At 42.3% G+C, this 14,326-nt stretch overlaps 1 protein-coding gene across 1 annotated transcript; it reads right to left on the bottom strand.

Annotated features, from left to right (window-relative positions):
* Positions 1 to 894: 894 nt before the first annotated feature.
* NUP54 (nucleoporin 54kDa) lies at positions 895 to 14,281 on the bottom strand. Its single transcript, XM_009324020.1, is given in 13 exon segments — positions 895 to 1,728; positions 2,068 to 2,178; positions 2,530 to 2,649; positions 3,041 to 3,148; positions 3,660 to 3,753; positions 4,316 to 4,370; positions 5,381 to 5,577; positions 6,134 to 6,321; positions 9,166 to 9,395; positions 10,118 to 10,252; positions 10,385 to 10,468; positions 12,823 to 13,041; positions 13,044 to 14,281. Coding segments are annotated over 13 exon segments (1,755 nt in total). The 5' UTR covers positions 13,129 to 14,281; the 3' UTR covers positions 895 to 1,599.
* Positions 14,282 to 14,326: the final 45 nt, after the last annotated feature.

The raw sequence follows: 14,326 nt of genomic DNA, 5'->3' as shown, positions 1-14,326 counted from the left end.
CCAGTTGTTTTTCAAAGGCCAGGGTAGTAGATGAAGTAGCCCGCTGCTAGAGTGCCTATGCTGCACGTTCAAGATATTTTAAAAGCATGGTACAAGTGCAGTCTAAAAAGGGGGGGGGGGTATGGGAGAATAAAGTGTTTGCAAATAAAAAACCCACCTATTTATCTCAAACACGCAGCGTAGTCACTCTAGCAGGGGCGCTATGATAGAAGACTTCACTTAGACTGCTACCCTGGCCCTTGAAAAAGAGAATCCTTGCCTCATTTGATTTCTTAGAAGAGTCCCTGCTAGAGCCTGTCTTGCACATTTGAGATTATTTTTGGAAGCATGTTTCAATTCATAAAGTAACTAATCCTTTTCACCTTTTATTACAGTTCCACATATACTTTTTTCAACTGTAATGGAACCATGCTTCCAAAAATAAACTCTCTCACATGCATAATACAGGCTCTAGCATGCTGAGGCTGTATTTCTGTTTTTCTATCTTTCAAATTTTATGAATGGATTTTTTTTTTTTTATGGCTAATGAACAAAATTATTCTGTCTCTACTCTGTTTGAGTTGTTTCTGTTGTACAAACTCCTACTACAGAAAATAATGTGGTTTTGTTTCAGTCATTTTCAGTGACTTTTGTAATGAGGAAAAAAAGCAACTTTGGGGGGGGTGGGGGTGGGATCTGTCTCTCCAATGCATGTAGTAGCCACCTGCTCTGCAGTATTTAATGTCAGGTAGGATCTAAGGGACCTGACCTTGTATTTTAGTTTGGGGACTGAGGCTGCCAAGCAGCGCTGTGGCACTGGGTTTGATAGTCTGTTACCTGCAGTGCCTGGAGGAGAGTGAAGCCATGCACCCGCTTCGCTGATGTAGCTGAGAAAGAGCCAACACCATGCACAAGTTATTACAAAGTCAGACTGAATTTATTACTCTCCAGCAATTAAAAAAAAAGGCAGAAGACAACGTCTAGACATTCTGTTGTTACTTAAGGGGCAGCGAAGCTTTGTATAATCCACGTATGTAAAGTAATAATAACATAACCTTCAGATCCTTGCCGCCCAAAGGAATGACAGAAACTGGAAACATCAACTTCCTGCAGCTTGCCCCAGCAAACTACTGGTATTGCAGAGACCGACATCGTTACAGCAACATACATATCTGTAATGATTTAAATTAGCTGTTTACATAATGATGTTACTTGATTGTTTTGACAAAAACATCGAAGCGGGCTAAGCTTTCCACAAACCAAGTCACAAGTGGAACAATTCCCTCGGCACTGCATTTCTAGGACAATATTGTTGTAAAAAAAGGGGGGGAAAAAAAGAAAAAATGTACAATAGTACATATAGTTTTATAGTAAAACGGTATCTGAACAGATTCAGTTTTCCTTCTTTTATTAAAGCATATACAGCTTTATAAAATATAAACCTTCCAAAGGTCAAGTTCAAAAGCTTAGAAGAGGCTTTGCTAATTCTAAAGATAACAGCCAAAATACCATTGTTCCTAGAAGACAAGTGTTTTATTTTACCTCAACAGTTTTAGCCTTGGAAGGTGAACCATGAACTCGAGTAACATGTTCTGTGTAAGCCCAGCAGCATCCACCACGTCAACTGAAGACTCCTCCTCTGATGGGAATGCTCTCGTTCAGCCCATGTTCTATAAGTTTGATGTCTTCCAAGTCATCCTTTATAATGCTAATTAGGTGGCTCAGGCCTTCTTGCTGCTGCTTCAAATGCTGCAGATAGTTTAAAAGAAAGCATGAGCATAGTTTAACTCACATATTTCAAGTCATATTTCTCAAAGGTGCCGTGTCTGGTGGCCTTGGCACATTGAAAAGCCTGGCGTAATTTCTTTGGAAGAAGGAAAAGCAGCATTTTCTGCACTAATAGCCTGACTGCATAGAGTGGCTTTGTACAATACCTTGAGGCACTGTCACTGAGAACAATAAAAAAGACTTACTCATCAAACAATTACAAAAACATGACATTCTGAATACATCTCCCAAGTTAGTGCGGAGCTAGCTTAAATTACGAAGTTCAGAGAGTATCCCAGGATTCTACCCAGTAATACTTACTTGCTTGATTTCCCTTAAGAGGTCTGCATCTATGTAATAGCGCTCTTCAGCCCGCACTGCTCCAAAGTGGTTTTGCATCCTGATTTGGGACATGAGCTCATTCAGTCTGCCCTGGGAAGAGAAACAGGCTTAAATCAAATGCAACTCATTTACATCTGTCAGAGCTCCAGCATGTACTACTCCTCGAGTCACCAGGGCAGGCAGCACTGCCGCTCATTCCATTTTTAATTTTTTTTTTGGAAGACATGCAAAGGGCAAGCAACTCCAATACTTCCGAGAACTCAAAAATACTTAAATACCTATCAGTCATGCAGCAAAGAGCTTGATGCTACAACCTAGTAACACTGCTGGACTTCTCTTCTGAAAGCTTTCCACAACAAATATATTTGCATGGTTTGGAAAACTTACATTCTTTTGCGAGGAAAAAACAGAGTTGTTGGCAAAGTTCGGTTAGCTACTCACCTTGAACTGTGTAGGTGCATTAAGTTCACACTGAATTGTATCTAACTGTACACGAAGCTGCTCTTCGTCTGCTTGAATGGCATAACCGCTTTTCCTTTGGATCTCCTGCTTTATTAACACCTACAAAAGAAGCCTTTGAGGTTCATTAGAGAAGACTTTGCCCACCTCTTTCCCCACTAGCCCATCCACATGTCTTTTTGCCCTTCCTCCAGCACGTCTCTCCTCAGATTTGTTCTGTCGTTTAGTCTGCTGCTCCGAGACCTCAGGGCAGTCCCGTGGCTTCTGAGTAAGTGAGAGAGAAGGTTCCCAAAGCAGTAAGACATGCTGCGCACCTGCAGCTTTCCCTGACAGCTCTGCCTGTTACTTAAAGCAATACCATTTAGGTGAAGTCAGAATTTCATTTTCAACATTGGCCACGTGCAAGACTGCACAGGTCATCCTGCCCCCTCTCAGTTTGCCTTCTGGCACTAGACTGCGTGTCAGAAGGAGTTATTTAGACTATCCGTGTTACCTGTAACGTTCTGTGAGAAAGCGCCATCAGTTTCCTTTTGTACTGTGCAATTTTTGCCATAGTTGTCGTTTGGTTTTTCTGCAGCTCACTGATATCTTCTGATATTATCTGCAGAGAAGATGGGGTCAGTTGGAAGTCATAAGAGTTTCCAATAACAGAACACATTAGTCCTGATTTGAAACCAGGAGTTTCAAAACAGTACTCAGTCCAGCAACTTAGCGTCCTCGCCAAAGATGCTTTCAGAAAGCTTTTCGCTACACCTCTACTGTTCTGGTTTCTATTTATTTTCATATGCAACTGGGATTTTCAGAAGGCATCAGAAAACTGGGTGCCCAAATCAGAGTCTATGCCAGTGCAACTTAATTCAGCTGGTTTGAATTAGCCTATAACAACACAGCAAGTTTGAACCTGAGAAAAACCAAAGCCAAAACGTACCGCTTGGTTTTTAGCCAAAAGATATAATTAAGGAACGTATTAAGAAATAGCGATAAAGAGTCACAGACCCATGCACACGGTTTCAGTTTCAGTTTTCAACACACAGGAGGCATGGGGGGAGGGTCATTTAATAGCACATCCTTTGTCAACAACAAGCAGTCATGATGAAGATGAGAAACCTTACATCTAATCGAGTTTGATGCTGTTTGGTCATCTGATCTTGGACCTTCAATCTTCTCAACAGTTCCTTGAAACCCACCATTGGCACAGGAATAAGCCTACAAAAATACAAATATTTCTTACAACACATTTTTCACGTGGTGTGGATTAATAATTATGAATATAATCTAAAGTTACATATGATCTTGGCCTATTATAAATTAATATAATACATCAACATATCTTGTTTTGCTAAGTTCTACAGTCCTCACTATTCCTAACAACCTGTTCCTTTTTCATGAAGAAATCAGCCTAAGTTACCTGTAACCGCTGGAGGGTACAAGGGTACATCACTTTCAGCTGCAGGCATAAAGAGAAAAAACCGTAACGGTTGCAAAACAAAAAAAGAAGTCACAATAACTAGTCCATATAATGGAGGACACCACAACTTGGAGTCATGCAAGTAAGGCTCTTTATCCTGACAAACCTTAAGCACCTAAATGGGTAAAGGGATTAGACAGGCATTTCTAGTAATCCTCACCGCTTCGAATGAGATCAGCACTTGACAAAGTTATTCTCTAGTAAGTTTCTTACAAGTTACCTGAAGGGTACTACACAATATTATATATTTCTCCCCTTTCCAAGTCTTTTGTAATACTCAGACAGACTATTAAGACTTACTTGTCAGGATCAGGATTATCAACTTTGGCTTGTTCCCATATAATTGGATCAACACCTTAAAAAACCCAAACAAACAAGTTTTTAGTATGGATAGATCTGAACGGATATCACATCTTACAGCTGTTAAGCAGGAAAAATACTAGGAAATACACCCCCCCTATGAGCTACGCTAACCTGACTGACTGTTCTACAAATAAAGGTTAATTAAACAAGGGTAGTTCTTAAAGTCTTGGTCCCGAACTGTGGCAGTAAGTTCAGTCGAAAAGGCCGTCAAGCATTTCTACTGGTTTGAAAGGAACAACCGACAGGTGATCAAATCGGACAATCCATACTTCAAGGGGAAAAATTCCTGTCTTTTCCACTGTATGCTATGCTTGGGTCATCTTTCCTCTTCAAGTTGCTTATTGTATTTAAAAAAAAATAAATTAAAAAAGCAGTAATTAAGTGATCAAAGAACTAAACCAGTTGGCAAAATAATCCCAGTAGGAATTATGACAGTTCCTAACAGGATTTGTCTAAGGATTTTATCTGTTGACAGAACAGTTGCTTGTTTTGCCATAAACTTCTTCATTGGGCAAACACGTAAAACAAAAGCAGCCTAATTGTACATATACATCAAAATCATGATGCAAGTTACTACATCCTCCGTGAACAGCACTTAACTACTCTAAAACAAAGCTGTATACCTACTATCTGTGGCCACATATACAGGCTAAGTGAGCCCCCCAAAAACTAGGAAGTGAATATAGGACATGATTATTCTGATATTTACCTTTTTTTTTTTAGTTGGACAAGTTGAAGTGATTTATGATGGCTAAATCATATAGTATGGTGTTGTGTGGCATATTACTGATAAATCATAACTGTCTTGGTGGACTACGTTGCACTTCAGTTGGAAAACTGGCTGTATTTAAAACCACTACATCAGTACGCCAGAATGCCTTGGAAAATCTTGTAGTTTTAAAAGGTGTTTTCCAGTGGGCCGACACCTGCATTTTTCCCAGAGACCCAAAAAAGCCCCAGCAGAGGCCCAACCGTGCCCCTGCGCAGCCCCAGACCACGTACCGGCAGGAGGGTTCTGCAAGAGCTGTTTGACTTGTGCCGGGGAAAGCTCTGTTCTGGCCATGGAGAGGCTGACCCCCAGCTGCTGCAGGGACGATTTTATGTTGGCTTGTTCAAAGTGGGTGTAGAGGGTCGTTGCGGGAACTCTCCTCGAAGTGCCGTTGGGCGAGCGCTCCACAACGTAAATGATCACTTCTGTCCTGAGCAAGACAAAATGTGTGCTGTCAGGAAAAGGTCAGCAGCATATAAAAACTAACACAATGAAGAACAACCCCAAATCTAAGTTACCACCTCTCCCCGCTGACTGTTAACTTCCTTTAGCTAACCGAGATATAAAGTACCAGTAAAGCTAGGGTTTAACATAGCAAGGCAGAAAGAGGAAAGCTGTAAATACCCTAAAAAATTACATTCTCATATACCTCATAGCTCCTAAAATACCAAGTATTTATCCCACCTTCATGGTTAGCATCCTCATCTCCAATTTTTGCTGCTGAGCAGGGCCTGAAGAAGCCTATTTCCTGACCTGAGCCGAGATCCCTCAGCTGTGCACTCCAGCAAAAGCAAGAACATACACAGGAAAGATACTGGACTTAATGCCTTAAGAAAAACCAACACGAAGGAATGAGAGACATGAAATCGAACTCAGGATGAACAGGTCTAAAATCAAGGAGAAAGGGAGACAGAGTAGACTAAGCACCAACCCTTTATAACATGCAATACCGGATAAAAAGGCAAAACTGCATGAAGTTCACATACTGGTCATCTGGCAACGTCTTAACACCTTCTACGTTGACAGTGAGCGTCTGGTTTCCTCCCAGAATTTTGTGTAGTGATTCTACGAGCTGCTGCTGCTGGCTTCGAATATCTGTTTCTTTTCTGTTAAAGACCAAGACCACGAGGCCATCTTCATCTTTGTTGTTGGGCATTAAACTGTACCCCACAGCCTGCAAATGAACAAACAAAAACTGGGGATGTATTACTTAGCAAAAGCATATCTGTGTGGCAGGAAGGGGAGGGGCTCAACCCCTCAATTTTTAGAGCAACCGGTTCAAAATTTATGTTACAACATACTCAGAGATGCAGAAACATAAAATCAATCCCCCTTTAAAATGTTCTCTCACAAGGCCACCAGTACAGTAGCTCTTGAAACAGTTCAGATTTTTACAAAAAGTTGGTAAGTATCCATTCCCCATCTTAAAAAAAAAAAAAAAAGGCGCGATGGATTGGGAGATGCCAGCTCAGCAGGGTATTTATGCTACTTCAGAGCTGATATCAGTCAGGAACATTTTACAAATTTACACTTTTTCTAAGTTGCAAAAGGAACCAGAGGACCAGACTTGAATACAGAAAAATTACTAGAGTTCCAGAAGAGTTTTACAACATTACATGTCCAGATGTCTGAATGAAAAACAGTTACTGACATAACCCAATCGAAAGATAAGCCAACCATAAACCTTTATGGATTTCTTAGCATTTTCCTACTGTAGATCCGGACAGTTTGCGTGGCAGTACAAGTCAAAACATGGACACAGAATATTTCTACTAGCTAGGACATGCAGCAAGTAAGGTTCTCACACAAGAATTTGGGACAGCCAATTTTCCTTGTGTTAGCAAGTGTCATGGGTTCTTTGTGCAATTGCTTATGAAGTTTAATGTTATCTATCTTTATCGTTGCTGTGATAAAGCTGTAGTAAGGTTAGGTGTTTAATTCAACATCATAATCTAATACAGGAACACTTGTTGCCATCTGTGCTAAGTAACAGCGTGCTTTCCCCGTTTCAAAAAAACCCCTGTCGGCTCCAGCATAAACTCCACATGACTTGTAAGAAAGACCTAAACTGTTAACTCGTTATAAGCAAAAGCAGAGCGGCAGTTCTCATCTCATCTTGCCTATGAACTGTCACACCAACATATCACCAGTGACATGTTGGACAGCGGGTGCTTTTTAAGGCCCTGACACTGCATGTGGGTGGGTGACTTGCACCTTTCCCCTTGTGCAAGTTCAGCTGAAGAGAGAAACGAGTTGGGGATGTGCCCAAGAGCCTGGTCTTTGTCAGCAGAGGGTAATTCCCCATGACAGTGAGCCTCGCGGAATCAGCCTTCTTTGGTTGGGCCATCCTGTCATGGAGCACAACGGTGACAGCTAAGGAAGAGTTCGGTTTTAAGCACACCCCTTTCACTTTCCTAGTTGTGAAAGAGGCCCACACCGTGGGGAAAGACTTGCCAGTACACAGAAGACTAAATCTCATTATGTGCAAAGTAGTACGAAGACCACAGGCACATGACTCCTCTGGTATTTCTGTTTAAAATAAATAAATACATCTTTCATGATTTCTTTATGCAATTAAGTCTTCAAACTATAACGGATTTTTTACTTCGTTGCGGTCCTTCAAATGGCGGCCTGTATCACATACCTCTGAAGCACACTTTCCTTGGTTAAGAGCTGCATGCTTCTCATTTGTTCCAGAGCTGGAATTGTGTACAAGTGGATTCCCTGAACACCTGTGAAACCCTTCGGGTAATGCTTCATTCTTATCAGATGCCTGATGCTTACAGAGGCAATAAACCAAACTAGCTTATGACGCTTTGCTCCGATACCTGTGCTACCAACTTCTCCACTATTTTCCTTAGGCATCTGCCATTGCTAGCATACATCCAACTCTTCACTATTTCACTTAAGGTATGTGAATCCATAATGACATTAGTAATACTGAAGTCATAGGGACAAAAGTAAACCTCGTACGTGGCTCTAACTTGAAAGGAAAACTTCTCCTTTTGGTAAATGAAGCTCCAAAATAACCAATTTTGTATCACACAAGTTATTCTTCGCAATTTTTCAAAGCCCAGAAAACTCTAAAGCCACTTCAGGCAACAACTTACAAGAAAGTAAGCTTTCAGATGCATTATCAACAAAATATTCAAGGTAACACCTAAAAAGGTAATGCAACAGAAGCCAAACATCTGTTATGCAGGCACTTGGCTGCTGCAAAGATTTTATAAAAGTGTCATGATGTGCATAATCAAAACTAGTCTTAATTAGGTATTAACCTACATTCAGGTTAGAAAGTTTGCACTTCAAAGAACCAGCTTGGCAAAGGAGGGTATCACCATGCCTGACCCAAATCCACTTCTAAGTCTGAAGCTTAGCAAGAAAGTCAGCAGGCACAAGATTTACGGAGGATGAAGAGCTACATATTCTTTGTTGACATGAGAAGCAAGATCTGGAACTGCTGATGATATAGTACAAGGAATGGAGTCAGCTTGAGCACTGGCAAGGATAAAGGCAGAAGAAAGCTGAAGGCTGCTGTATTTAAAACGGTATGCATGGGCCAGGTTCACAGAGGGGTTTTCTAATGTAGGCAAAGCGATGAAGAAAGACCGTGAAGTTCTTATTCCAGATGCTAAGTTTCTTTCAGATGTGAAGGTTATTTTAAATAGTTTCTCTAATACTGTAACCTAAACAAATACACATTAAAATTCATTTCCAGAGATCTCCTCCAACCACACATGCACCAATCTGAACGCTATCATAGAAAAAGGTTAGTTTCATCATCCGCATACGCACTCATTATCTAGTACCTCAACAACACCCAGATTTCCAGCATCTATAAATCTTCAAACCTTTTAATTAGCATGCATCAGAATTGTGTACATTACCTGGAAAAATACTGTTTCAGAAAACTCCTAACAGTAACAAAATCTGATTTAACACTCACGAGACACCCAGACTCTCCGCAAGCAGAGTAACTGCTTCAGAACTGTCTGTGGGCGGCTGAACAATTCCATACCTTAAACCTGCAAAAGGGGTTTTCCTGCGTGAACTCCACTGGCGCGATGTTATTGTTGAAGTAACCTTTGCCTGTTCCCCAGAAGGCCTGAAGCTGGTTCCATTTTGCCAAAATAGCATCTCTCTCATCTCCTAAGAGTGTCGGAGCCGAGAGGGCACTGGCTGTATTGATGAGCTGGTTCGACTGGGCAGGTGTCTGAGCAGGCTGGCTGAACAAGCCGCTTCCTAATGCTGTGTTGGATGAAGAAAAACAAATGAACTCCTTTTACCAACCAAGACAGACTCGCTTGCTAACACATACCATCTGTGCATCATTGGTATCACGTCTTTTCACATTTTGAGAAGCAAAACAAAGCACAGAATAAATAACTCACTATCAGATAATGTTTTTTAAAAGCGTCTTTTTACACCCAATCTTCATCAGCAACAGAAGTTCCTGGATGCAGAGTTAGAAGAAAAGATTTATTCTTTTTTCTTTAAATGAGACGTCTATATTCACCCATGACATCATCTGGCACCTTCGATATCTAAATCTGAAGGGTAGATTTGTTATTATAAATTCAGTGGACTCAGAGCCTGCAGCTGGTCATTATCCAACTCGCATTTAAACTAAACTCAACGCTCTTTTTCTCCCCTTTCTAGTAATGCCATGACTGCCAACATCAATTCTGTAACTACTCTTTCTACCATTGCCAAACCCAAGGGGTGAACACTGTTGTCGGGACCTCAAGGGTGAAGCTCAGAAACTTGCTTGAGCTCTAGTTTAAGAAAAAGGCAAGGGCTGCAACCGTAGGCATTTCAAAAGCCAGATTTCTGAGAAGTCTCCATCAATCAGGAGGTAAGTGTAACAGCCTCCTTTTATAACATACTTCTGTCCCACTACTTGCGCGCCTGTTGCAGCCTTATGCTTTCATTGCTAAGGAAGGGGTAAATCAAGAGAAGGCCATACTTACTGGTCTGTTGCTGCTGCGTACCGAAGCCTCCGAAGCCTAGCCCAGTTCCCAACCCACTACCCAAGCCAGTTCCAGTTCCTGTGCCGAAACTAGTACCAAATCCAAAGCCTTTGTTCTGGGTACCACCAAAGAGTCCTGGGGAAATAAGCAAAACGCTATTGAGAAAAACAAGAGAATAGTACCTGTGAAATGCAAAACGTTATTGTGAAGGGCTGACGCCCTACTGTTCATTCTAAAGCAAATACTTTCAGGTTTGTGCTCTCTTACCGCTGGTGCCTGTATTGGTGGGAGCAGAGAAACTAAATGCTGGTCCCGCAGTGGTGGTAGTTGTCCCAAATCCTCCAAACGCACCTAACAAACAAAGTTTGCAAGTAAGGCAGACAGCACATTGTGAGTGGCAGCCGTGCATAACATGACAATAAACCGCACGCTTCAAGGGGTGTTATGAGAAGAGATGTTGACAGATGGATGTATTATGTTACAAGCATGTAGTTCACATTGATCATGGGTATCGAGTTCATTGTCCGAGGAAATGGGGAAGAAAACATCAACCAGAAAGCCAATATGTCTACGGTGTGTCAAGAAAGCAAATAAAAAAGCAGCAGTTAACTAACATCCTGCTCCTTTACCAGCAGGATGTGCTTTCCTTAGTGACAGGCACAACTAGTAATAGTGTTTCTTAGACTCATTCTCAGGAATACTTCTAGTCAATATCGTTGCTAAGTGTTTAATAAACCATCTGATATTTTGTAAGCTTTTTAAACATTCCTAACCTCTTCAGAGCAAAATTAGAAACAAATCAAGTAAAGCCTGAGGCTAGGGTGCACACAATTGCTGTGCTGACATGGGAATGCTGTCACAGCAACGATTTTTTTCTACACACAGGTAAAATACTACAAGGTTGTGGTTTTTTTTTTTTTTAAGTCTAGTTTCCCTATCATCATCCCCATTAAATCTCATTTTGAGGTTCAACCACTATCAGAGGATGACGGATGCAAAAGCAATCAGCCTTCCACAGATTTTCAGGAAAACCAGTCACTGGCTAGCAGGAGGAGACCTAAGGGAGGGCCTGAGCTCCACTGTGCCAGAGAAAGCCCCAAGAACCCCATCTTCCCATTTGCCCCCTTCGAAGAGGTGCCCCGACACAGAGCGGCTGTGCCGAGACCGGTGCTACCGGCCCAGACAGCCTCCCAGCGCATGAGACTGCACAAGTGCTGGATGCCACCACACCACCTCTTTGCTACGGTGATGCAAAAGCACCGTTGGCCCGAGGTGCAGCCTGTGGACATCTGACTAGCCCTGGAGAGCAAAGTCTCCCCGTTTCAGGCTGTTTTTACATGGATTCAAATGAAGAAAGACAGTCTGCTACAAAGTATTTGTCAAAAAGATGCTGCCACTCACAGGTCAATAGCAAAAAAAAAAAAAAAAGTCTCTTTAGACCTACTACACTTACTGTCCTCTTGTATACATACAAAATAAAAAGCTTAAACCAAAGCTGACATGCAATCGCATTTTATTTTCATTCAGCAAACATCTTAATGTGAGTGGATATAATAAGTAGTTCCCTGTAACGTTCAAGTTTCAGTCCTACCAGCGAGTGAGAAACCCTAGTGGGAGTACCATCAGATGACACCATTTTTAGCTGGTTTTGTACTCACAGCAAATTTAGTCCTCCTTTCTTGAAAAAGGATCCAAGAGTGCAAACTGCTAAACAAAATTAAGTATGCAAGTTCTCTTCTGGAGTAGTTCAAATTCAGCTAAAGAAGTACAGTCCAATAGTGTTCATACCAAATAAAAACAAAACCAGACCCCTTGAGTGCACAAAACAGGTAAGAGTACGCTAACACAGGGAGCAATGACACTGTGGAATGAATGTAATTCCTATACGAGCAGCGGCAACGAGACCCCACAGGCTAATTCTACACGCGTTAAAAGCATTAGAAATCCATACAGTTAAGCATTTTTAGATGAAATGGAAGAGATTTAACTTGAAATTGTATCAGCTGATGGCTCAGAACTGATGGATCTCCGTGGGGCCATGAACCGTTTTCTTAATCAACACCCAGCGCACACATCACGCACGAGACCCTCCCAGAAGCATAGAGAATCTCTTAACGAGAGCCTGGGACGCGTGCTACGTCAGGGTGTGGAACGGTGTTTAGGAAACAGAGATCACAGCGAGGGCTGTTCATTTTGTGCTGATCGTATAAAATTTGTTTCTCCACAGAAACTATCGAGGTGTAGTGCATTCATGACAGCCCACGGAAGGCCAATGAGGAGACACAGGGGAAGATGAAAAACATGACTGCAGTAGTCCAAGAATCTCATGTCAGGAAACGTGGCGTTAGGGACCAGCTCTGCAACTGTTCATGATTGCCTGGATCTGAACGGAGAATTTTGCTAGGTAATCGAGGCTCAATTTTAGACCAGGTCAGACCGGTAGGTTACCACAATTCATTTCCTTTTCAGAGACTGAGTATTTGGTACATGGTTATTTTTCCGCAACAGCTGTTTCTTGAGAATTTAATAGGCAAAAAACCCTATAAGCCTATGGCTCTCAAACCCATTCCACTTTCAGAGCTTTTATCTCCAGTCTTCACTGGATACTAAGATGAGTACTAAATACAGATTCTCAGTTCGGAATGTAATTCTTGGACCCCTGCTGTTAACATTTATTACAGAACAAGTATTTATGCATTATCTACCTGCACTTGCCAGACTGTTACCAAAATTGAATGGTGGAGTTGAGGTAGTAGAAACACCGAAATTCCCAATATTAAAATTCACTGCAGGATTAGCAGTTAATCCGAAACCCCCAAAATTAAACCCACTGGCAGTGGAGTTTGTAGTCTCAAGCCCACCAAATCCTGACAAGCGGGAAGCAGAAAAAGAGCAAGGTAACATTAGTTCTAAGTAAAAGGTAGATTCAGGAAAGAAAAGCTAAAATATTTTTCCATCACCACGGACAAGACAGGCATAGTCAAAAACAAGAGTACGATATTGACTGGCATTAAACATTATTTATTGAACACAAGGAGGACAGTTAAAAGCTTTCTGTATAATCCACTCTCCCTACGTCACTGCTGTAAGCATGTTATTTTTCAACTATATTGCATATAAAGCAGCTAACATTTTCCCCATCTTATTTCAAAGCTATACATGAAAATACCCATGTGGTTCAACATTCCTGTGAAGAGTAATTTTTAACCGCCTAAGATTGCTCGATACAGCTGCGTCTGTACTAGCGTAACTGAGAGCGGCACAGTTATTTCATAAGCTATCATCAGGAAGGCAAGAATAAGCCATCTTCACGCTAATACCATACCCACATATGAGCAGCGATGGCAGAATAACCACAAAATACAACTCCAGCAGCTGAGGCACCGTGCGTGCCTCAAATACTCCAGGGCGGACTTATTGAAGTTATATTCACAAAACCTGTGCGCTCCAGCGCTTGCTGCTGACTTACCCGATGCGTCCAGGTTTTTCAGCGCTAAGAAAAGTGGGCTAATACAGCGGCTCCCCGATTCCCTCCCCAGGAGTAGCTGAGAGGTTCATGCTAGACCGACAGACAGACAACGGGAAGTCCTGGGGTTCGATCCCAGAATTCCTTCTAATATTGGTCTGCGAGCACACTAAACCTTGTAACAGCGTACAAGCAGTACAAGATGATCTTTTACTTTAAGATGGGGCCAGAAAGTCTATGTCTAAGACAGCCAGAGTCGGAGCGAAAGCCCACGCGGTAGAGCCCAGGCTAACCGCAGCGAAGATGAGCCCTGTCTAAAAGACTGATTCGGAGGGTCTACTCTAAGAGCCAGCGAAAAATTATTTTACTAAGTGAGAGTAAGGAAGGCTCTGGCTTAAATTTCACCAAGCCTGACAGTCAACTGACAGCGGCAAAACAAGCGGGGAAAAGCCTGCCTTCCTTTACAAGCCGAACACTGTCTTTCACATTGCTCGAAGGTTAACTTCCAAGAGCACCTCATCCCAACGGGCACACCACCGCCATCAAGAGCGCTGATCCGAGCGACCTGGCAGCATTAGCCGTGCATCACCACGTCACAAGCGCCCTACGAGCGACTGACTCGGCAGGACCAAGCCCCGGACGCCTCCCGAGACGGACCCGCCGCCACTGCGCAGGAGCCGTCCGTGCGGGAGGAGGGGAAAAAACCGAACAGAACCCGGCCGGTGCGGTGGGGTGACCGAGAG

The sequence above is a fragment of the Pygoscelis adeliae genome, unplaced genomic scaffold (genome assembly GCF_000699105.1).
Source record: "Pygoscelis adeliae isolate BGI_AS28 unplaced genomic scaffold, ASM69910v1 Scaffold55, whole genome shotgun sequence".
Taxonomy (NCBI): domain Eukaryota; kingdom Metazoa; phylum Chordata; class Aves; order Sphenisciformes; family Spheniscidae; genus Pygoscelis; species Pygoscelis adeliae.
Note: the sequence above shows the minus strand (reverse complement) of the source record. Positions and strands in the feature narration are given on the sequence as shown.